This window comes from Felis catus, chromosome C1 (assembly GCF_018350175.1).
Source record: "Felis catus isolate Fca126 chromosome C1, F.catus_Fca126_mat1.0, whole genome shotgun sequence".
Classification (NCBI taxonomy): Eukaryota; Metazoa; Chordata; class Mammalia; order Carnivora; family Felidae; genus Felis; species Felis catus.
In genome coordinates, this window is record NC_058375.1 from 83,304,981 (window position 1) to 83,331,783 (window position 26,803).

General features: G+C 32.9%; 1 protein-coding gene across 3 annotated transcripts in view; it reads right to left on the reverse strand.

The window, feature by feature from the left end:
• The window catches only part of DPYD (dihydropyrimidine dehydrogenase), an 869,175-nt gene that overhangs the window by 730,526 nt on the left and 111,846 nt on the right, over positions 1-26,803 (reverse strand). For all 3 annotated transcript variants that reach the window (XM_045036245.1, XM_011284844.4, XM_045036248.1), the window contains one exon: positions 14,132-14,214. In XM_045036245.1, coding sequence (XP_044892180.1) covers positions 14,132-14,214 — 83 coding nt within the window. The remainder of the gene's footprint in view (positions 1-14,131; positions 14,215-26,803) is intronic.

The window sequence follows — 26,803 nt, forward strand, 5'->3', positions numbered from 1 at the left end:
TTATGGTAAAAATGGTAAGGGCAATTAGTCTTATGATAAACTGTGAAACTGTCTTCTAAAGTGCCTGTAAACTTTCCTCTAAATTATGCTATACTTGCATCTGTATAATTTTGATGTTTTTTATTTAAATTAAAATTAAATACTAAGTTAAGTATTAAATATTTAATATTACTTTTTAAATTAAATATTAAATTTAATATTAAATTAAAATTTTTATTTTATTGATGTATTATTCAGTTCAAAATATTTTTTTAAATATCCCTGTGATTTCTTCTCTGACCAATAGTTATTTTGAAATTTATTGTTTAATTTCTTTTTTTTTTTTTAAGTAGGCTTCATGCCTAGCATGATGCAGGGCTTGAACTCATGACCCTGAGATCAAGACCTGACTGAGATCAAGAGTCAGACACTCAACCAAAACAGCCACCCAGGTGTCTCAGAAATTTATTGTTTAATTTCTAATTATTTAGGCCACTGTGGCTTAATGTAAGTAAGAGAAAAATTGAGTCATAAAATATAAGGTCAAGGAGATAGTGGAGAAGATCTGGATTATATACAGCTTGGAGGAATTTTTCCCTTTTACTGCAAGTAAGGTAGGAGCTCACTGAGGGGGTATGAGTGGAGGAGAAACATGGAATCGTTAATAAAACGATTCTGGCTGCTGTCTGCAGAACAGACTTCATGGAAACCAACTGGAACTGCAATCCTCAACCTAGGTTGCATTCTGGAATCACCCAAGATGCTTTAAAAATACTGGTGCTGACTGTAATCCCACCACCCCAACACACAAACAATTTCATTTAATTACTCTGGAGTTGGGCTTAGGTATTGGATCATCACAAGATGATTCCAATATGCATTCAAGGTTCTAGGTACCATCATATTTAAACTACATTTCTTGTTATATATAATCAGACAAAATGATAATATAAGTAATAAAAATAATAAATAATAAAAGACATGCAATAATTTAGATATATCTAGTAAATCCTAGTTTGTTCATACAATTACAGGTTACAAATAGCATTTATTAGTATTGATATAAACAAGATCTCTTTCTGAAATAACTATATCATCTATAGAAACATTATTGTGACAAATATATTTGTCATGACCCTTAAATAATGCAGATTTTTGGTGGAAGTACTGAAAGAACAATCAAGTTTCTAAAAATTTCAGATGAACAGAATAATCCTGAATAAATAGGAACTACAGTATAAGTCTTATAATAATACCAAAACACAGCAGACTTTCATTTTTAATGAAATGACCCAACTTAAGGAATGATCCTCAGATTTCAATTAATGGTAGTGACTGGCTACCCAATGCTTTTTTCTTTTTAATTTTTTTTAACGTTTATTTATTTTTGAGACAGAGAGAGACAGAGCACGAACGGCGAGGGGCAGAGAGAGGGAGACACAGATTCGGAAGCAGGCTCCAAGCCATCAGCCCAGTGCCGGACGCGGGGCTCCAACTCACAGACCACGAGATGGTGACCTGAGTCAAAGTCGGACGTTTAACCGACTGAGCCACCCAGGCGCCCCTACCCAATGCTTTTTAAGTTATAGTTTGCCTCTCTCTTCCCCCAACCCCCATGTAGCAAACCATAAAACAGATTCTTAAGTATAGAAAACAAACTGAGCATTGCTGGAGGGAAGGTGGGTGGGGGATGGGCTAAATGGGTGATGGGGATTAAGGAGGGCACTTGTGATGAGCACTGGGTGTTGTATGCAAGTGAAGAATCACTAAATTCTACACCTGAAACTAATATTACACTGTATTTTAACTAACCAGAATTTAAATAACTTAAAAAAGAAAAAATAAATTACTTAATATACTCTATTCATATTTAGTCATTTAATAATAATTATGTGTCAAAACCAGTAACCTTTTTCTTAACATTGAAAAAAATCTTACACTTGTTTCTCTATTTTGAAAAGAAGAAATGCGATCTCCAAAACAGCTTTTTCATCCAAACTGTTTAAATTTCAACACAATTCTTACCCCTGGGTGAGAAATGTCTCAAGCAATATTCTCTCACAGAATATGAAATTATAAACAACTTCTAAGGGGATGAAGGAAGAAATGAAATATGGCGGGGAAATATGACAATGACAAATATAATACCAGTAAGTAATTTAACCTTATTGTAAATCATTTTTCTTTCCCATCTTAAGAAAAATAAAAATAAAAAAAGATTTTTCTAAAGTCTCCTGAAAGATAGAGGAAGATATTGGCAAGATTCGTCTGTAAACATAGCACAGATATCCATTAAAAGTATTACCTCTGTGGTCCAATGACAAACACCCATTTCCACTAAAACTTGATGAAAGTTGATATGATGGAAGATTTCAAAATTAAATGACTACTGTTATTTCTTCTATTTGCCAGCCAAAATAATGGTTCTTAAAATGGGGGAAAAAAACTATAGGGCTAAAAGTTAGGAAATGTATTAAATTAAACTAATTTTCATAGGAAGCTCTTTGGAAAATATTAAGACTGAACTTAAAACATCAAGAACATTTTTTAAAAAGGGCTCAGAATATCCCATATGCAATCTCACTTAATATTAAAAAAACTTCTTTGTATACTAGAAGATAATTATTTATAATTCACAGATTTATTAAACATCAATTGATTACATTTTTGAAATGAAGGCAATTCCTTACATAGCCCCTTAAACTATAAAACTTTGCAAAGGAGTTAAAATAACAGACCATGCAACACATCACACTATTTTCAAATCAGTATCAGACATCATGTATGTACTTCAGTAGATACCATGATTCTTCCATATTTATAAGAATAATTAACAAAGTCAGGTATCACAATGTATATTTTTATAAGTACATAATGTGGTAAACTAGTGCTAAAATGAAGAGTAACATTATACTGTTTCATAATGTAGATGGTTCTTCAGTGGTTAGTCCACATTTTAACTCTAAACCATAACTATAATGAATTAATGCTAATTGATTCAGTGCCATTGATACCGAGACCTCATGTTGGTTGCACATTGGTGATTTTACAATTGCAATTGGTGAGTTTTCTCTGATTTATGCTTATTTACTTGAATGAGTAATCTAGGAAGTGTCACTCAATTTCAAAGAACAGCTCAGAAATTGGGAAATAAGAACACCTCAGTAAATGTTGTATAGTCATCTTTGTAAATAAAACTGGAAGAACTTCACAGTATTTTTTAGTATTAATTTATCAGAGATAACAAATTCATAATATATTTACCAATACTTTTTTGAAATTTAATTGATTTATGTCAAGTCTGCTCTTAACCAGAGGTCAATGAACTATGACCCATGGGATAAATCCACCTGGTTGCCTGTTTCTATAACAGTTTATTAGAACATAGCCATACCAATGAAGCCACACATATTTGTTCACAAAATGTCTATGTGGCTGCTTTTGCACTACATCAGCATAATTAAATAACTATAACAGAGACTGCAGGAACCAGAAAGCTGAAAGTATTTATTGTCTGGACTTTACATAAAAGTTTGCCTATTTCTGCCTTAGACTATCAAATTGCCATGCTTTATCTTTGTCAACTGAAGCAACAAATTCAGAAAAAGTAAATCTTACTTACTAGCTATCTTCACCAATTATCAGAATAGGACACTTTTTCCCCCAAATAAACACAAACCCTCCCAATGGATGTAACTCAGTGTATATCATAATAACCTGTAGAAATACTAGATAAGAAAAGGTATTAATTTTCTGTTAAAAGTAATGTGATGATATATGAGAAATGAGAAGTAGTATAACTAAACTACAATGTGTACCTTCCAGAAGACTATTACAGAAAAAGAAACAGAATCAGTTATTATTTTATAGTATATGTATAATAAAACCAAACTAATTAGAATGGGCAATAACAAAATATGCCAATGAACAATAATGTATTATCTATAAACCTATTCTATTATTCTTCTTAAGTTGTAGAAAATGACAAGCATAATTACAAAATATGTATTCAAAACATGTAAACCACTAATTTTCCACTTGTAAAAGCCTGATTCAAAAAGCAATTTACTTTATGGTTTACTTAAGCTTTGCAACTACATTAAAATATGATAGTATATACACAACAGCTTGTTAACAAGATTATCATAACATTAAAATCATAATGTGGCACTTCAATTATGGATACTTAAAATTAAAGCTAATCCTCACAGTACCAATTTTTATCTCCTAAATAATTTTAGCTATTAGCTGCTCATTCAAAGTCTGTATCTAAAATGATAAGCATTCTAGAGTAAGACTTAGCTCTGCACTTTTCTTTCGTAGCAAAACAAAAGCTGTATCCCTTCCTTTCTAGTCTTTAATATACAATCTTAAACTACTAACGGGAAAATACAATTTTTTTATTTTTTAAGTTTATTTATTTATTTTGAGAGCAAGTGAGGGAGCACGAGTGTGGGAGGGGCAAGAGAGAGGGAGAGAGAATTTCAAGCAGGCTTCTCGCTGACACAGAGCAGGGCTCAAACCCACAAACCATGAGATCATGACCCAAGCCAAAATAAAAAATCAGACGCTTAACTGACTGAGCCACCCAGGTGCCCCAAAATCGAATTATTTTTTATCATGGTTAAATTCTATTATGTTATTGCTGCGAATTTGTTGTTTTAAATATAAACATCCAATATACCAATGATTCATATTTTCTTTTCTAGTTTTATCATTCTAAAGTTACCGAGTAGCCATAAAATGGTAATTATAATTTTATTTTCTTCTACAAATACTCCTTTTAAATAGTGTCTAGCACATAGTAGGCACCACGTTGAATGAACACATGCTTAGATTAAGGTATAGGCTAACGCATTTTATACATATATAATTTAATTAACCTATGCCTGATTTCATTTGCTGCTGTTTTAAAAAATTTATCATTAAAGATAATTCAGTGTGGTCACCAAATCCATATGTTAGGTGATCAAATGCAGGAACCTACTGTGGGCATAGTAGAATATGTGCCTCTTTATAATAGAAATGACAAAGACAAGGTACTCTCCTCTGCATAGAAGAAAAGAGGATACTCTTATAATTTGCTGACTTGGGGGGTACTTTTTAGAGAGATACCTGCTGATCCCTTTAGTGAAAGAAAACTTGGAGAAATATAATTATGAAGGATCAAGACATTTGATTAAAATGAAAAGTTAACACATTGCCTCTGAACCCAATATCACAGGTCAAACTTTTCATATAGTTAAAAAACAAACACAGATACACACATATACATGGGCATTTATGATTATAAAAATAATGTGTTTATTTTTGAAAACTTTGAAAGCAAAAAAAATGTTACAAACGTTAAATCATCTGTAATTGTTGATATCATTGTATACCATACCCAGAATTTTTAAAAAATTGTATTTACTTTCCATACTATTTAATAATCTGATGATTTTACTAGAAGTATCTTGTTAATGCTTTCTCATTTTATCTTTTATTTTACTACAATGCAATTTCAATTTTTTTCATGCCTTACATTCATCTTTTAAATTACTCAAACTCACTATTCATAAATATTTAGGTTGCCTTCTTATCCCCTTTCCCTTTCTTTACTATTATAAAAAAAATTCATTGAACCTTCTTGTACATAAATCTTTGTAATCCTAATAGATATGTCTAAAAAGCATAGAGATCCCCAAATTCAAAATGCTGTCACACTGCAAGATTTCCTTGACTGGGATGGGAAGATTTAGACAGAAATAGAGATATAGAAAGTATACATTTACATATACAAACATACACATTTACACATATTTAATATATACATACACACAAAAACTTACCTACAAAAATGATTAAATAGAATAATACTATCTTACCTTCAAGTCTTATTCAGATAGACAAAACTACTCATAGAGACGATTTTTTATTCCAGTTCATGTAGAAGTACCACTTAAAGAAATAGTGTAGTTTAACCATTATGCTCAGCACAAGATGCAAATTAATATAACTAAAACATTAATATAACAATAAGCAGCTAAAACAATATCTAGGTACCAGAAGTAACATAACCCTTAGATCAGTTGGTAAACAGTCCCTTTTACCACTGGATATTAACAGAGAAGTGAAATTAAAGATGAACTTTCTAGACTAATACATCTAGAAGAGGAAAACTGGAAAAGACCTCTTTTAAATGTCTCTGAATCTCTTCTTAGACCTGAGTCTTTAATGAAAAATTTAGATTGTTATTTATATATATACTTTCTACCTATCAAAGTCTAATGATTCTAAAGTAAAAACACAAACACATTAAAACAATATTAACCTTTTGACTTAAATAATACTTAGAATGTATTTATACCTCTTAAAACTATTTTCCAAGTTCATATAGTTATATTTTGTTTAACTCTGTATAAATGGCTGTGCTTATGGCACACCTATAATTACAATTACACACACCAGAAAAAAAGCCAGAAACATAAAGTGTGCAACTCAATATCACCATCTAGTGACAGAATTCCCAACACGTGATGAAGCCCAGCAAAAATGAAAAAGAAATTTCATGTTTGTCCTGGAAGTTCATCTCCATAACAATAATCTAAATATAACAGGTGTCACTGAATAGGTTTGGCTCTGCGAATAAAATACTAACCTCTAATTAGCAATGTTTGTATTCCAAATATGTAATTTATATTTTCACCATAGAAGTATAACCACCAATCTGACCAATCTATATTTCTGTGTATTGTCATTTTCTAAAACCTTCAGACCACATTGTTACTTTTTCTTCTTAATGAACTATATGTACCCATTTCTTTTTCACAATTTGACACTCCCTTTTCTCAAGTTATTCAATTCAAATACCTTCCAATTTCACATATCTATTCAACATGTCCCACTACTGCCTCTGGAACTGAAAGGGGGATAGACAGACACAATGTTAAAAAGGTTCCACTTTTCCCCTTGATGTTTAGAATTTATTACAGGGTCTAAGACAGGTGCAAAATATGATAATACAGAAATCAAATCACTTTGGCATGATAAGAAGGTTGAATTGGCAGTGATAAGGAGAAAATATGATGAAAAGAAGTTGTGAATTTTACCTCTAAACTCACTATTATAATACTATAGACAGAGATTTAACCTAGAGATGCATTTTTCCTGTCTTTAAAATGTTTTTTTTCTTATGTCATCATTTTTAGAAATCCTGTACAATATCTCCACATAGCCATCGAACTACAATGAGCTCTGTATAAGTGAGAGACAAGAAATATTCACTCTGGTATTTTACATTCTAAGGCTACACTATAGTTTTCCAGTCAATTCCATTATGTATGACATATGTAAATTCTTTGAAATAATCACTGAAACACCATTAAATGCAAATAACATATACAAACATTATAATACTTTGTATCATCCTTTTATTGTTTCATAAATTACAAAGCTTTCTCTCCTACATTATTGTTGTTCATATCAATCCTATTAAGTTTTTAATCCTATTTTACAAAAAAATAAGACAAAAAAAAGATTAATTTACCTAAAATCACAGTTGGAGTCTAAAATCTGATTTTTACCACTTATTCTAGTATTCATATCATATTTTATTCTTTCCATTTTTCCATTTCTTACTTCATTATTTTTTGAATCATTCATGATGTGCTCCTATTATAGAAAATTTAGAACAGAAAATTATAAGCCTGAAAAAAGTATCTGTTCGCCTAGCACCTAAATATAATAGCTATTTTAGTATATTTTAATCTCATCTTCTTTCTCTGCATTCTTTATATTCAGTGGAGATAATGTTCTACATGCAATTTTGTTTCCTGGTATTTTTCAGTGAACATTTTAACACGAGGATTCTTGTGTCACTAAAAACACTGTGGTGAAGATCATTTTAGTATCCAGATAGGGTTAAAGATGCCACAATTCACCATTACATGTGTGTGTATATAATATCACATATGTTACATAAATATATGTTTTATAAATATATTTAAGTTTATATATCTATATAAAATCATAGATGTGTATATAAATATACATCAAATGCATTATATATATAATATTCATTTCCTTACTTGTTTCCTTAACAGTAGACGACTGGGTTCTATTCAGTTTGTTTACTGTTATATTCTAATAGTTTGAGAAACACATTGAGATTGCCCATAATTTCTAAGTCTTCTGAAATAGATTTATTTCAGGAAGTTAAATTAATATGTAAAAGGTATGTTTGCTTTAAAGCTTTTCATACTTATTGGAGTGATCCTTTCCTTAAATGCAGCAGTCACTTCCACCCCTATTGAGCTCTGGGAGTGAGAAATGGCTGTCTTGCCATTCCATTGCTAACACTCAAAAATTTCCTACCTGCTGAACTGCAGCAATATCAGTAATCAAGAAATTAATACATTTTTTAATGTAACTTAAATTTTGTTGGCCATTACAGTTGAATATTTTCAAAGATTTCTTAATCATACTTTGCCAATTATCCATTGAGCTCCTAATCTTTCTGAATCTCTTAAACACACAGCGATGTAATACGCTGATGTTGTCTTTTAATTTCATGATTTCTTTCCACGAACAGAAGCTTTTTTAATGCAGGCAAAGCTTAGTGATTTCTTCTTCTACTCCTTAGCTTATCATCTCTTTCCCTGTACAAACCTCAAAATAAATAAATAAATAAATAAATAAATAAATAAATAAATAAATAAATAAATAAATAAATAAAACTGTTGCTTCCCATAATGTAGTGGACATTGGCTATTTCATTTATTTCATTTAGTTCTTTGATATACATGAAACATCCTTCAGCACCTGTGTAAATATAAAGTGATTTTTTTTCCAAATAACTAAATGGCTGCCTCTTATACCACTTATTGTGTGATTCAACATGTCCTGGATGATTTGGGGTACCTTATAATATAATAAATTCATAGGATTGTCATAGGATCTACAACCACTAATTAGTTATGGGTAATACATAGAAATGCTAACAAATTTCCATTTTTATCTTAAATATGACCACATTACTAAATTATTTTATTAATTCCTAGCGTGGTTTTGTTGTTAATTCTCTTGAGCTTTTTATATATAAGTCATGCCTTTAGACAGTAATAGTCATTTACCTCCTCCATATCAAGTCATATTTGTTCATTTTGGTTTTACATCCATTACTGTTATGAAACTAACTTTTACTCTTCATTTTTTGAGAGAGCAGCATGTGATGTATATGTGATGTGTGTGAACCTGGTTTAGCTTTACCCCAGCCACTCCATTTGATGAAAATTCCATTCATGAGAGACAGACAAATGTCACGTTAGCAACTCAAACATACACCTGTAGGGTGATGCTGCCCAAAGAAAAGCCTGTAACTACATACAACCATTTACATTTATATTAATGAAAGTTAAATACAATTAAATATTCAGCTCTTCAGTTACAAGAGCCATAATTCAGGTGCTTAGTATCCACATGTGGCCACTGGCAATCATACTAAACAACACAAACATAGAACATTTCTACTAGAGAGTTTTACTGCAGTTCACAGAAAGTTCTGCTGGGCAGCACTTCTCTAGATATCTCCAGGAGCCACAGAACACTGGCCAGGAATGCCGCCCACCCTTCTCTTCTCAGGCACACCACTTTACAGTTCCAACTTACTCTGCTGGAGAAAGTTATTTATAATTTTTAAATCTCAAAATATGTTTCTTTGTGACACACATTTTCCTAAGCCCAATATTTTTTCTTAGGCATCTGGTTAGACTCTCCTCCTTTCTGATTTGATGCACTATTCTTAGAAATCACATCCTTTCCAATGGCTACAAGTATCAAAATACTTAACAAGTCCAAATGTGCACATCAACCCCCAGTATTTTCCTGAGTTGTAGAATTATATTTTCCTTCTGCTTATTGCAAATTTATACGAGTTTGCCACAGCTATCTCAAATTAATCTGAAAACGAAAATATTCTTCCTTAACCCTTTTTTCTCTCCCTATCCCAATTAATATATATCCAAATATTCAAAATAAAAACATTTGACTTAACTTTAATAAACCTCCTTATTACTTTTATCTTTACCAACAATTCAACAGATAATTATTGAGTACCTACTATATGATAATACTATGGTAAGACTAAGAATACACAAGAGGGCAAAAGAGCAATCCTAGTTTCATGGAAGTTACTATCTAGTAGGACACACAAATAAATTATAATTTATTCAAAAAGGATAAGAATAATTTAAAACAGAGCAGCACAGATTAAATCAAGGTTATGATTTATTGAGGCTAAGCCACAAAGTCTTATCAGATCTACATTTTAAATACTTTCATATTTCCCAAACACACTCCCCTCTGTTGGGCCTTTATCTTAGTGATGTCACTGATTTCTCTAGCTCTCTCATCCCCTCAACTGCCCCCGCTATTTTCTGCCAAAACAATATTTTAAATCATTTTTTCCCCTTTCTCAGTATTAGCTAAAACCTGATCAAATACCTGATTTACTTAGCCCGTACATCCCAGATTAGTTTGTAGCTCCTTGTGTTTTTAACATAGCTGGCTACAGGTCCTCACATCTGGGGTAGGAAGGATGTATGGGAGGGGTCTAAAATGATTTATGAGCTGGGAACACATGACAAAAGAATGTGTTCAAGACTACATGGCAAAGACCAGCCATGAAGAGGGATTGGATGAGATGACAGAGAATTGAGCAAGGACAGAATCCCCTTTCCTATTCTAAGAACTTTAATAAACCAAGTTGGAGGTATATCCAACTTGGTGACAGCACCCAAACACAGCACTCACAAAATGTCAATCTTCAGATTCCATCCATTTCTGCTCCAGCTTCTCCAGGCTAGACACGATCAGAATGAGAGCACCACTGCGGGCGTCCAGGGTCACCTGAGGACTGCTGTGGAGGTTAAGCCACTGAGAGAAAAGAATGTTCCCACAGCTGAGCTAGGCCATGTCCAAGGACCAAGAGAAAAGCTACCATGGAATACTGCATCTATCCCTATATTGTATCTTCTTCCCCTCTAACAATTCTACAAAATTCTAATTTTTACATTTAATCCTATCACCCCTTCCTTAAAAATAATGACTTCCTGAAATAATTTACACTCTTTATCATGGCAAGCTAGACTCTATCTAACTAGCCTCCAGAATATGGTAACAAACACATTTCCAGCCAGCCTCTTAAGGCCAGTCCCTATGGTCACCAAAGTTTTCAGCAAATTATTCATACCTGTCTGCCACTGCCCCTTCTCACACTCTGAGATTCTGAAATGCTTACATCATCCTTGCCAACTTCATACTGCTTCATTTCCACCCAAGGATTCTTGACATGGAAGGAGAGATGTTACTGACTCAAAAATTCTGCCTATGTGAGTTTTGTGGGAAAACATATTCAAAAAAAGCTTGAGGGGTGCCTGGGTGGCGCAGTCGGTTAAGCGTCCGACTTCAGCCAGGTCACGATCTCACGGTCCGTGAGTTCGAACCCCGCGTCAGGCTCTGGGCTGATGGCTCAGAGCCTGGAGCCTGTTTCCGATTCTGTGTCTCCCTCTCTCTCTGCCCCTCCCCCGTTCATGCTCTGTCTCTCTCTGTCCCAAAAATAAATAAAAAACGTTGAAAAAAAAATTAAAAAAAAAAAGCTTGAAAAAATTTGCTTTACATCAGACTACTTACTGTTCCTGAAATACATCTTGCACCTGCAGGCCTCCATGACTTTGCTCAATTCTATTCCCTCTACCTGCAAAACTGGCCCTCTTTCAAGGCCTAAATCAAATATCTTACCCTCCCATAGTTTCTTTTGATCGAGACACCCTTCATGTAAGGCAAACATTGATCACAGATTAAAGAACAATTAATTTTTGCCCCTCCATGTTTCTCCTCTTATTCTTAGTAACATAGCATCACAACTTTTTTCCCATGCTTCTATAATCTCACATATAAAAGAATGAGCTACTGCTACATTTCCTAAAGGCAAAAAACAACAGCAAACACAAAAGTGGTGGGCCCACAGTGTACTAAATTGCTGAATGCTTTGGTTACTAAATTATTTAATTGTGTTTAGTGAATCCAAACATTATGAATATGTGTGTGCATGTGCATGTGTGAAATATGCAGCTTATGTAAACAAAGTACATTAAACAGCCATATAATTAAAAGCTGATTTAAATTATCTAGAATACTGCTTTATCTGATAGCATGAGTGATTGAGAGGTTATTCTAACCAGGTAATACTTGTTTTTCTTATTAGTTCATCTCTACTTTTTTAAAAGCAGAATATCCTAGTATTTTCTAAAAAGTAAGTATTACAAAATTTGGCAGAATAATCTCTTCATACACAGTTCTCCCATAATTCAGTTTGATTTTCCTTGATGACAAATTTTCTATACTAATTACATGTCCTTTCCTTGTTCATTATATTTCCCTCAGTCACACCCATTTTCATTCACATTGCCCCTTTGTAATTCTTTCTATGTTTTAGGCCTTCAGTTCTTTTATTCAAAGCTTCAGAGCTGGCATTCTCTTTGTCTTCCTGTGTGTCTATGTGTTTACTTCAAACTGAGTAGATATAAAAATACAGAGAATAACTGTAGCTTTCTAAATACATATTGGTGTACACACAATATATTCAAATTTATTATCATTACCATGTGCAAAAACAATGCCTTCAACTTATAAATGTGGTAGTTTTAGACACAAGATAAAGACTGCATTGAAAATAGGAGTTCATTCATAATTTCTGCATTGGCTTTTTCCACAATATGTTTTATACCTTCTTTTTAATTTATTACTATTTTTCAAAAACTAACTTTCTGTGAATGTCTGATTGCATTTTATAGGTGCAAATTCTCTATTGTATATTCAGTTTTATTTTTCCCTCTTTTTTTTTTATTAGTGAAGACATTAACAATAAAATAGGCTCACTTGCTCCAGCTGGTAATTTCTCAGTACTAGTAATATATTATTCCTCTTTTTGTGACATCATAATCATCTATACAGAAGTACCATGTATCTTTGTGTAGAAGCTACTGTTTCCATTAAATTTAATTACCTCCCCCTGTGGTTTTAAATAGAAGTGGCTTCAAAATGAGGGCAGCTTCTATTAAATTTAATTACTTTCCCCTGCTGCTTGCATGGTAAAAGGAAGGTTACTAAATGAGAGCAGCTTCTAAACTAAAGTATATGGTAACTGTGTGCTAGCAATAACAAAATTGTACCCACGTTCCCTTCTAGAGAGCCTCATAGGTTTATCCTTTCTCTTATTTTAAATTATTATTAGCCTTACGATCCTGAAAAAAAAATGAGAACTGCATTTTAAAAATCAATTGTAGTTTCATAGGCTAAATAAAGGTAAATATACTACTTCTGTACGAATATATTGGAAATTATCCAACTCAAATGGGGAGATGAAGCTCACAACTTTTAAAATTAATTTCATTTATTGTTTTCTAGCCCTAAGGATGATGAGTTTTATTCCTTACACATTCTTAATGTCTACTAAAATACGGATTTAAAGACTGATTCTTAAAAGTTATTAAAAAGGTATCAAGTCTGGCGGAGATTTCAGAGAAATATTTAGAAACAGAAATGTCAAAAGTGAAAAAAGCAAAAAAAAAAAACAAAAAACAAAAAACAAAAACAAAAATCAGGCTCATTATAGACTACTGTATTTGAAAAAAAGTGAATCTATATGCTTTAAAATAGTGTGTAAATCAGTTTAAAAATACTATGATATAATCCTATAAAATCTAATAGAATATGAAATTTTAAGTACCTCTTTTTAAATTAAATATTAATTAGGAGAAAATACTACTCAGTTTAACCACCATTGTTCTGTTTATTTTTTATATTCAGGCAGAATTTAGATGAACAATATTTCCATTCAATCACACAGTTTAGTATAAATATAAAACAAGACACCCCTTAAGCATTTTAAGTAACAAATTAAACATTTACATTTTTTACTGTGCACTGAGGCTTAACATTTATGCAGCTTCAAAACCAAAGTACAGCCTCAAGGGAAGTCTCTCCACTGACAAATTAATACCTTAGAGAACAGAGCTGAATGGTGGCAATGAACTCATTTGTTCCCCCAATAATGAAGAATGACTTTTTCTTTACCACATCTGTGACTGTTGCTATGGTGACCCAGACTTACCTCATTGCTTCTCGGAGAGCTCCTCGCTCACCAAGAGTCGTGTGCTTGATGTCATCAAAATTATTCTCCAGCTTCTCGCATTTCTGCAACATTTTAAAAAATGTATTAATCCTCCAACATCCTGAGATAAAATTGTATCTATGCAATTATGTAAAAATATAATTGATTATATTGATTATGGACTCATGAAAAATATGCACACAACTTTAATTGGGTAGGATTCATTAAAATTGACAGTGTGAATTCAACAGTAACAAAATAAAAATGTCATGATACAGCTATCACAGAAGTCTTTTTACCAATTTTTCAAAATGGAGTAAACAGACTAAATCAATTTTATGTAAACATAGCACAACTTTTAGAGCTTTGAGGTTTGAAAATTACTTCACTAAAATAATCTCAAATATATCAAAACCAATTTGAATTCAAAAGAGAAAGTCAATAAAAGTAAGTTTGAAATTATAATAAACTGTATAGGATAAATATGTAGTTCTAAAAATATTAACAATTACTTACATGGAAAGATACAGCCCAGCATAAGATAATTATACAACTTCCAACATTTTGGAAACAAAATTTTAGAATAAGATCTTTAAATAACAATTGTGTATATATTTATAAATAGATGTATACATATAGATATGTTTAAAATAAATAAGTCCAATTCTTAAAATTAAGTGACATTATATCATGTTCTTAGCATTACTGAATTGTTTTTTCTAAGTTTTTATTTTTTTAATTATAATTCTGAATATATTTTTAAATGTAAAATTAACTTAATCTTCCATGAGACTAATAAGTTTTGAGAAGATTTATGCAGTATAGAATTAAATTTTTGACTAAAAACATATCCATGAATCTTTTGGAATATCAGATTTTATATATAAGTTAGGTAATAAAATAATTAGATTTAGCATTTTAGCTAATCTAACAAACGAAAACTAAATAACAATGTGTTCTTTCTATTTTAAATTATACATACATATGCTGGATTTTAGAAAATTACAGAATTTAGATTAATAATTTTCAATGTGTAAGAATTAATTTAAAAACTTTTGATATATATGTGTATATATATGCATATATATGTGTATATATGCATATATATACACATATATATACTATTTTTACCTTGATTTAAGTCAGCAAAATTAGGGCAAAGATCATTTTAACAGATAGTTATATGCTTTTATAGTGAAAATCTTTAAAATTATGTATATATATGTACTGTGTATATATATATACACACAATACATATACATATATACCTAATACATATCCATATATACTGTATATACTATACATATATATATATATATGTATATATATATATATATATATATACTATTTCTACCTTGATTTTTTTTAATCAGCAATATTAGGGCAAAGATCCTTTTAACAGATAGTTATACGCTTTTATAGTGAAAATCTTGAAAATTATGAAATATATCTAAAACAATTTGAATTCTGAATAACAGTCCTTTTTTGGATATATAAATTGCAAATATCATCTCCTGCTCTATGTCTTGTCTTTTCATTTTTTAGTAGTGTCTTTTCATGAAGAAAATTTCTTAGTTGTAATGAGGCCCAATTTATTATTTTTTATGGTTAATAGTTATTGCCTTTTGTGTCCTCTTTCAGAAATCTTTGGCTTCCTCAAGGTTATGAATATATATTCCTATATTTTTTCAGTAAACTTTATTATTCTGCATTGCACATTTAGATGTTCAATCTTTTGGGACTGACATTTGCATAAGATGTGAGATAGGAAATCACATGATATAAGTAATTAATTAAATCAATAGTAATTACTGAAAGGACCATCATTTCCCCACTATAGTTAATCTTTTTCCATAAAGTAAATCACAGTATATATTTGGTCTGTTTCTGGAGTCCATTATGACCCACTACTCAATTTCCTATATTTGTGCCAGTTTCACATTATTTTAATTACTTACACCTATAATAAATAAAAAACTCCTACGGATAAATATAAAAAGGACAAAAAGCTCAATGAAAATAAGCAAAAAACTTATACAAACACTGTATAAAAGAGAATATCCAAAACTGCAAATTAAAAAAACAATATGCTGAATATTACTACTCGTGAGAAAGATGTAAATACAATTACACACTGTGAAAATGCCTACAACGTAGATTATATAGAGCACTTTTTCAGTATAAAAAGCAACTGAAGCACTGCTGATGGAACTAAATTGTTACAATCACTTTGTAAAGCTTTTTGAAGTACTTTCATAAGCTGAAATCATGCCTAAGAATACACCCAGAACAAATTTAAATTGGTTCACCTAAATCCATGTACAAAAATGTTAATAGCACCATTATTCAAGATAGCCCAAAACCAGAAACAAGTTAAATGTCCATCAAGGTAGAATATGTAAATAGGCCATTATATACAATGGAAAACTACACAGCAATAAGAATGAACAAACTACATGGGGCACGTGGGTGACTTGGTCAGTTAAACCTCTGATTTAGGCTCAAGTCATGATCTCAGAGTTCTTGAGTTCAAGCTGCACGTTGGGCTCTGTGCTGAGAGCTCAGAGCCTGGAGCCTGCTTCAGATTCTGTGTCTCCCTCTCTTTCTTCCTCTCTCCCCCTCTCAAAAATAAATAAAGGTTTTAAATTTTTTTTAAAAAAGAATGAACTATAGCTACATGCAGTGACATGGATACATTTCATAGATACAATATTGAACAAAGTTGTGACACACAAAAGAACAAATAGCAAAATTATTTCACTTATGTAAAGTTCAAAAATAATTAACCTACAGGTGCCTGGGTGGCTCAGTCAGTTAAGCATCTGATTTTGGCTCAGGTCATGATCTTGTGGATCGTGAGTTCAAGCCCCACATTGGGCTCTGTGCTGACAGGTTGGAGCCTGGAGCCTGCTTCAGATTCTGTGTCTCCCTCTCTGCCCCTCCCCCATTCATGCTCTGTCTCTCAAAAATAAACAAAATTTTAAAGAAATTTAAAAATTAAAAAATAGGCAAAGCTACAGTGAATAGTCCAAATATGAAAAAAAGAAAACCATCCATTTACATAGCAAAAAATAAAAATATTCCTGAATAAATTTAACAAAAGTAGCATATGATTTGTGCACTGGAAAGCACACCTCAAGATAAAAATTAAAGAAGACAAAAATAAATAGAAAGACATCCCATGTTCATGGATTAGAAGACTTAATAGTGTTAAGATGGTATTACTCCCTAAGTTGATCTAAAGATTCTATGCAATTCCTGTCAAAATCCCAGCTGACATTTTTTTTCGCCGATTTTGACAAGCTGATCTTCAAATTCATACGATAACAAAAGGGACAAGGGTAGTGAAAACATTCTTAAAAGCAGAAATGAAAAATTGAAGGACTCATATTTCCTGATTTCAAAACTGACACTAAAAGTAAAGTAATCAAGACACTGTGGTACTGGTGTAAGAACAGAAACACAGAGCAACATACATCCACAAAAATATTTGTATACAAATGTTCATAGCAGCATTATTCATAACATACAAAAAGCAGAAAAAATTCAAGTCAAAAAGTCAATAAAATCATAAATGTAGCATATTGATACAACAGAATATTATTTGGCCGTAAAGAGAGAAGTTCTGATACATGCTACAATATAAATGAACCTTAAAAATATTATGCTAAGTGAAAAAGCCAAATAGAAAAGGCCATGTTGTATATGTAATTCCATTTTTATAAAATGTCCAGTACAGCAAATCCACAGAGACAGTAAGGAGATCAGAGGTTGCCAAAGACTGGAAAGAGTGAGGGAATGCTGAGTGATGATGGTAATGGGATTTCTTCTGGGGGAGATGAAAGTGTTCCGAAAGAGTGGTGATACATGCATAACTCTGTGAATATACTAAAAACTACTGAATTATACACTTCAAAAATAGTGAACTTTATGGCACAAAAACAGACACATAGACCAATGGAATAGAATAGAAACCCCAGAACTAGACCCACAAATGTATGGCCAACTCATCTTTGACAAAGCAGGAAAGAACATCCAATGGAAAAAAGACAGCCTCTTTCACAAATGGTGCTGGGAGAACTGGACAGCAACATGCAGAAGGTTGAAACTAGACCACTTCCTCACACCATTCACAAAAATAAACTCAAAATGGATAAAGGACCTGAATGTGAGACAGGAAACCATCAAAACCTTAGAGGAGAAAGCAGGAAAAGACCTCTCTGACCTCAGCCGTAGCAATCTCTTACTCGATGCATCCCCAAAGGCAAGGGAATTAAAAGCAAAAGTGAATTACTGGGACCTTATGAAGATAAAAAGCTTCTGCACAGCAAAGGGAACAACCAACAAAACTAAAAGGCAACCAACGGAATGGGAAAAGATATTCGCAAATGACATATCGGACAAAGGGCTAGTATCCAAAATCTATAAAGAGCTCACCAAACTCCACACCCGAAAAACAAATAACCCAGTGAAGAAATGGGCAGAAAACATGAATAGACACTTCTCTAAAGAAGACATCCGGATGGCCAACAGGCACATGAAAAGATGTTCAGCGTCGCTCCTTATCAGGGAAATACAAATCAAAACCACACTCAGGTATCACCTCACGCCAGTCAGAGTGGCCAAAATGAACAAATCAGGAGACTATAGATGCTGGCGAGGATGTGGAGAAACGGGAACCCTCTTGCACTGTTGGTGGGAATGCAAATTGGTGCAGCCGCTGTGGAAAGCAGTGTGGAGGTTCCTCAGAAAATTAAAAATAGACCTACCCTATGACCCAGCAATAGCACTGCTAGGAATTTATCCAAGGGATACAGGAGTACTGATGCATAGGGCCACTTGTACCCCAATGTTCATAGCAGCACTCTCAACGATAGCCAAATTATGGAAAGAGCCTAAATGTCCATCAACTGATGAATGGATAAAGAAATTGTGGTTTATATACACAATGGAATATTACGTGGCAAAGAGAAAAAATGAAATATGGCCTTTTGTAGCAACGTGGATGGAACTAGAGAGTGTGATGCTAAGTGAAATAAGCCATACAGAGAAAGACAGATACCATATGGTTTCACTCTTATGTGGATCCTGAGAAACTTAACAGGAACCCATGGGGGAGGGGAAGGAAAAAAAAAAAAGAGGTTAGAGTGGGAGAGAGCCAAAGCATAAGAGACTCTTAAAAACTGAGAACAAACTGAGGGTTGATGGGGGGTGGGAGGGGGGAGAGGGTGGGTGATGGGTATTGAGGAGGGCACCTTTTGGGATGAGCACTGAGTGTTGTATGGAAACCAATTTGTCAATAAATTTCATATATAAAAAAAATAGTGAACTTTATGGCCTGTGAATATTATCTCAATAAAGCTCTTATTTTAAAAACATGTAAAACTAATCAAGATGTTAGAAGCTGGTGTATAGTACTACAGGAGACAAAAGAGGGTCTTCTAGGGAACTGTTTAATTCATTTTGTGGAAATTATGGAATGGCATATTTAAGATCTATTTTTCCATTGTATAATTATAATGCAATAAAAGTTTTTAGTAGAGAGTCTGAATTCTGGTTAAGAAATCATAGTGCCTCTGTGTGTGTGTGTGTGTGTGTGTGTGTGTGTGTGTGTGTGTGTGTGTCTCTCTCTCTCTCTCAAAATAAATTAATTAATTAAAAAAAAAGGGAGGGTGCTTGGATGGCTCAGTCGTTAAGTGCCCGACTCTTTTGATTTTGGCTCAGGTCATGATCTTATGATTTGTGAGATCGAGCCCTGTGTCAGGCTCTATGCTGATATTAAGGAGTCTGCCTGGGATTCTCTTTCTCCCTCTCCCTGCTCCTCCCTTGCTCGCACTCTCTCTTTCTGTTTCAAAATAAACAAACCTTTAAAAATAAAATTTTAAAAATGATAAAGAAAACAAATCATAATGCAATCACATAACACTACAGTTAAAATTTAAAAAGGCATATACAAAACTTCAAAGTATCTACCAGTAAATATTAGCTACCAACTAATAATCATGAAATAACATTTTATAATTTATTAAAATTCTGTATGAAAAAGCCAATCCTGTAATGAAGTCTAACATCCTTATTGAAATGAAATAGTAACTCAGATTATAATAAAATGTTCAATAAAATAAAATTCAAAAAAATGTTAAATAAATGTTCTTTTATGTTACAGTTTTCAGTGTTTTCCAAAGTTTGTTATGGGTTTATATCTCTTTTGACTTAAAAATAATTAATTAATAAAGACACTTTTAAAGTTTTGGAAATATTTTTATATTTTATTTTGAATATGCTGGGGTTTTTTAATGTTTGTTTGTTTACTTATTTATTTATTTTAGAACAGATCATGAGCAGAGAGAGGGGCATGAGAGAGAGAATCCCAAGCAGGCTCCCGCCCTGTCAGCACAAAGCCAGATGCAGGGCTCAAACCCACCCATGAGTTTATAACCTGAGTCAAAATTGAGTCAGTCACTTAATCAACTGAGCCACCCAGGCACCCCAAATATGCCATTTTCTTAATAGAATACAATAAAATAAGCGCTAGGAATAAAAGAAATTTAAATATAAAACAGGATTTTTTCAATACTTCTTAAATTTTTCTATTAATTATGACTGAATTAAGATTTTTCTTCCTAAAATTGTTTGCCAGTAAGCTCATGAAACTTTTCACATTTCAAATTATCCAGAACATTTCCAATCATCTTTATTTTTTTTTTAATTTAAATTTTATTTTTTTTAATTTACATCCAAATTAGTTAGCATATAGTGCAACAATGATTTCAGGAGTAGATTCCTTAATACCCCTTACCCATTTAGCCCATCCCCCCTCCCAGAATCCCTCCAGTAACCCTCTGTTTGTTCTCCATATTTAAGAATCTCTTATGTTTTGTCCCCCTCCCTGTTTTTATATTATTTTTGCTTCCCTTCCCTTGTGTTCATCTGTCTGTGTCTTAAATTCCTCATGTGAGTGAAGTAATATGATATTTGTCTTTCTCTAATCTCGCTTAGCATAATACCCTCTAGTTCCATCCTTGTAGTTGTAAATGGCAAGATTTCATTCTTTTTGATTGTGGAGTAATACTCCATTGTATATAGATACCACATCTTCTTTATCCATTCATCTATTGATGGACATTTGGGCTCTTTCCATACTTTGGCTATTGTTGATAGTGCTGCTATAAACATTGGGGGTGCATGTGTCCCTTCAAAACACCATACCTGTATCCCTTGGATAAACACCTAGTAGTGCCACTGTGGAAAGAATATCCAATGGAATAAAGACAGTCTCTTCGGTAAGTGGTGCTGGGAAAACTGGACAGTTTTCTTTACTTTTGCATACCCAAGGAGAAGTATAACAATGTACACAAAGTAATAAAAAAATAAAGCCATGTGGTAAATTCAATTATATCCATTTGCTACATTCAACCTATAACAGCTTAATGTTAACAACTGCTACTCAAATAATGCCTTTTGGGGCAAATGAATACCTAAAAAGATCCAAACAAAACTACTAGGTATATGATCTTTGGAATATACCATTTTTAACCTTAATATAATTAAACTTAATAATATGTGACTAGTATCTATCCATAATTCTAAACACATCTCACAATACAATTTTTAAAATTGGATAATATTCCCATGCATCCATGTGCTACTATTTATTTAGCCAATTTCTTTTTGGTCTGCTAATGATATTATTAAACATAGGATAGAAATGGATGGTTGAAAATTAATTAAAAGCTTAAAATTATTTTAAAAAGAAAAATAAATGTTCATTTATAGAGATTATTCTGATGTATCTCAAATTGTTTTCACCTACAATGCATTCAAAGTATATGACTACCATATTCTATGGTACAATCACTACTCAAATTCAAGGTTTCTGATTCTAATTTCATTCATTTTTCCCCCATGTTAACCATTAATAGAAAACAATGTATATTTTCTCTTTGGCCATATAATTTTACTTACTTTCCTCTGCAATTAGATTTGCTATCAACCCAACTCCATCAATATAGATGAATATAGATGAATATAGATGAATCACTACTAAGAGTTATGTTTAAATCTTAAAATGGAAGAAAGTTTCGTAAACTTTTTCTTTCAAACTTTACTTGATTCTTGATATGAAAAATAGCACTCATCTTTTAATTCGATGCTTCTCCACAGATGGTTTATAAATCAGATGTGGGAATAGATATTTCTATTTAATTGCTATGGGCATATTTGTGAAATCTCTAATTTTAAATATATACACATACACATATATACACATACATATATACATGTTTTTGCTAAATGGAGTCATTTCATGGAAATAAATCTGTCCCTTGACAGGATAATTTTGTTTTTTTATGGGTGAAAATCTTCAAAACTTTGCATTTACTGACAGGGATTAACAAAATCAAACACTACATCTGAATCTCTTTATTTAACAACAAATGTTTTGAATAGGGTACTGTCTTTAAGGCCCACAATGCTATAGGAAATGTGAGATTTAATTGTTAAAATCCATGAAAGAGCCTGATAATTGCACTACTGTAATTAAGACAGAATTTTAAGATCTCAGTTTAGCCATTTAAAGTCACTCCCTAGACTAGAGCAATAATGCTCATGGCAAAAGAAAGTCACAGAAAACAAATATTTAAGGCAGCCTGTACAACAGTGTGATAGTAGCTTAGACTCAAAAGCAAACACAAAAGCCTCTTGTTATCCCAATATCCATGTCTGAAGTACCTTGGGAACAGGTGTATAATACAATGCAATTTAAAAAAATAGCTTCTTACTATTTCTTATGATTTATAAATCCCTCCCCAAAAAAAGTTAATGTGATCAATTTTTGGAAAAGGTTATTTTACAGTAAAATCCATGTGTAGACAGCCTTCTAAAAACAGATTTCTTATGGAAAGTTTTCTTTTTCAAGTTTATATTTTTAAAAATATGTGTTTTCAAAATCTCCCCACAGGTCCAGATATTACAACAAATGCATTGCCTCTTTTTCTATTTATTTTTGAGAGACAAAGAGACAGAGCAAGGGAAGGGCAGAGAGAGAGGGGGACACGGAATCCAGGGCAGGCTTCAGGCTCCCAGCTACCAGCACAGAGACCTACACGGGCTTGAACTGACGAGCTGTGAGGTCATGACCTGAGCCGAATTGTACACTCAACCGATTGAGCCACCCAGGTGCCCCCTCTCATTGAAATTTTAAACTTTATCTTGGCCTCCACAGTTGCAAAAGAACAAGTTTGTGAAAGACATTAAAAAAAGAAACAAAATTACTAGATTTTGAATTCTTAAGCGTTCATCCCTAGCATAAGCCATAGAGTTGAAAGACCACTTGACTAGTTTTTCTGCTACAGGAATAGATGAAAGCATTCTCATGAAAGCCGAAGAAAGAGGAAAATTGGATACAGAAGCCTGAAGTAGCCCCACTAAGCTCACTGTGGCTCCAGGAATTGAGGACAGGTTCTCAGCATTAGTCAAGAGAGAGTGTTCCAGAGCACTTATAGTTATTTCCTCATTTTAATGATAAGAAGACTTTAGTAGTGATTTTATCTGGAAGTGGTTAAAATTACATATTGGAATGGGAACTCAAAATGAATATTAGGTTGACTAAAAAAAATAATACTCTGTTTCTCACTTCCTGGGTCTGCACAAAGCTTACTGTGCCCAATAGAATAATAAAGAAAAAAACTAAAACACTGTAATCATTAAATGTTCTGTTACCTTCACCAAAAATACTTCCCTGTCCTGAAATGGAAATCAAATCCAATATTTTTTTTCAAGAACAGTATTTCAAAGAAGAGATATGAGTTTAATTATAATTCAGACAAATGCTATTCTTTTACCATAATGAGAGAAACATCTCCAGCAGCTAGTACACTTATCTGCTCATCCTATCCATAAATAAAATTAAGCCATCAGATCCACTGGGTGAGAGGCAAACAGACTTACTGTTATATCCACCATTAAGAACATGTCCATAGCATTAGGGACAACTATAAATAAAGTATAGCCAGTGTCCTATCAAAATCTGTTCTTGGGGCACCTGGGTGGCTCAGTTGGTTAAGCATCCAACTTCGGCTGAGGTTGTGATTTCAGGGTTGGTGGCTTGAGACCCTCGTCAGGTTCTGTGCAGACAGCTCAGAGTCTGGAGCCTGTTTCAGATTCTGTGTCTCCCTCTCTCTCTGCCCATCCCCCACTCATGCTCTGTTTCTCTGTCTCAAAAACAAACATTAAAAAAAATAAAATAGGGGCGCCTGGGTGGCGCAGTCGGTTAAGCGTCCGACTTCAGCCAGGTCATGATCTCGCGGTCTGTGAGTTCGAGTCCCGCATCAGGCTCTGGGCTGATGGCTCAGAGCCTGGAGCCTGCTTCTGATTCTGTGTCTCCCTCTCTCTCTGCCCTTCCCCCGTTCATGCTCTGTCTCTCTCTGTCCCAAAAATAAATAAACGTTGAAAAAAGAAAGTTTAAAAAAAATAAAATAAAATCTATTCTTGTCCTAGTTCACATCAGTATGAATTTCAGAAAAATTATAAACGTATTTTTATGTAATCAAATGTCTTACTCTGTTGTTCATTCTTGGGAAATCTATATTGTAGTGTAGGACTATCCCAGAAGACAATTTCAAGTATAAGTAAAACATAGGGAACTTAATTTCCAGGGTACAAAAAACTTCCAAATAATTCTAAAAAACTACCTTGTCCATGGTGATGACTTACATTTCCTTCTTTTCACGTGCCTAATAATTTCCTTTGATCAAGGTTATTTCATGAGAAAGCTGCAAGCATCACAGCAGAAGCAAGGTGGTGCAAGTATTTGTAGGAAGGAAAAAAGGGACAGCAAAGGGTGAATAAAAGGGAAAAGGGGACACAGAGAGAATGAATAAACAAACCACTACTCAGATTAGCAAACACAAGAACAAGAAAAATCGGTAATTAGTAATGAAACACTGGAACAAGAGGCAGGCTATGAGCCTACAACTATGGAACAAGCAAGTGGGAACACACAGGAAAAATGGAAGGACAGGAAAGGCAGTGGATTCAGTGCTGACCAAATATGTTATTTACTATAGCAGGCAAAGGTTATCCTTACTTAATTAGTAGGAAACTGGAAATTCAAATTAGCAACCATGGGAAACTTTTTGGCATATAAAGATGAATTACAGTAAACTAGCAAACCTTGAGGACCTTCTCTGTGTTAGACACTTTTCTAGAAGCTTTGCCCATTTAGTCTTCACAATAACAAAGATATCTACACTTTACAAATGAGGAAACGGGCATAGAGAAATTAAGATAACTCGTTCAAATCATACAGTCAGGAAGGGATTCTGAGATTCGAACCCAAGTAGTCTGTCCTCAGAGCCAGACTCAAATCCCTTAGAGACTGCTTCAAAAAAGTAAGCTGAATAAAGTGAATATAATAAATTTCTGAACAGGTCCCCCACCCCCCAGGTGTTAGTTGTGAAATTCAGATACTAGACTAGACGGATAATAATAGTTTACTAGGGAGGTGGACTTGAGTTCTTAAAGAATTCTTATTTCTGTCTAGATGTGCTATACTTTAAAATGTAGAAAAATAAGGAATCTAAATACACATGTTTAGGGCAAATTAATACCCATAAATATTTTTCATGTAACAGTCTTTATTTGGGTCTGTGACACCACTGTGACAAATATAATGAGCAATTAAATCCCCAAGTGCTCAGATTTTGGCAGCAATTAAAGTAGAAACTAGAAACTAAGCATCAAAAAGAACTGGTTTTGCTGGCCTTCTGCCAAATAAATCCCCATGGGTTGAGGGAAGGTCTAGTTTCAAATGTGATAGATTTTATAGTATTTTATATCTCATCTGCGTTAAGGATTATATAAAAGTACAATAAAACAAATAGAATATCAGTAGCAACATGGAAACAAAATAACACATAAGGAGATCTCTAAATGCTAAAAAATTTAAATAATATTACTGGGTTATCTTTGTTTAAACTATAACAAATTCAACCAAGTATCTACTGATTCATATGCTAGATGGAGCTGGAAATAGGCAACAAAGTTAGCAAATCATATTACTAAATTTTAAAAAATCAGGATATTATCATATGACTTAATTTCCACAGGACTGCATTTCCTTTATGAAATAATCATAACTAAAACAAAATAGGTTGGATCTTAAATTTATATATTAACCTAAATTGTAAAAATTAGAAAACTACTTTTAATAAATGAAGAAACTTAGCTCTGTATTATTAAGGTCCCAGAGAGTTGATGACATAGCTCCTGAAATTAAGTCTTGGAATTACCAAATCATAAAACCTCAAGTTAATCAATTAAATTTCAACTCAGAATAAATTCTTGAAAATTCTACTGTATGTTAGGCATCATACAAAGCACCAGGTATATAAAGATAATTAAGTCCCTACCTTAATCACAATCTAGTGAGAATTTGGAGAAGAGAAAGGAATTCATTCTCCTGGAACAGAGATTTCTATAAAGTTTATTACTTCTGACTCCTTAACATGTCTTTTAAAAGAGTCAAATTCTGGGGCGCCTGGGTGGCTTGGTCGGTTAAGCGTCCGACTTCGGCTCAGGTCATGATCTCACGGTCTGTGAGTTCGAGCCCCCTGTCGGGCTCTGTGCTGACAGCTCAGAGCCTGGAGCCTGTTTCCGATTCTGTGTCTCCCT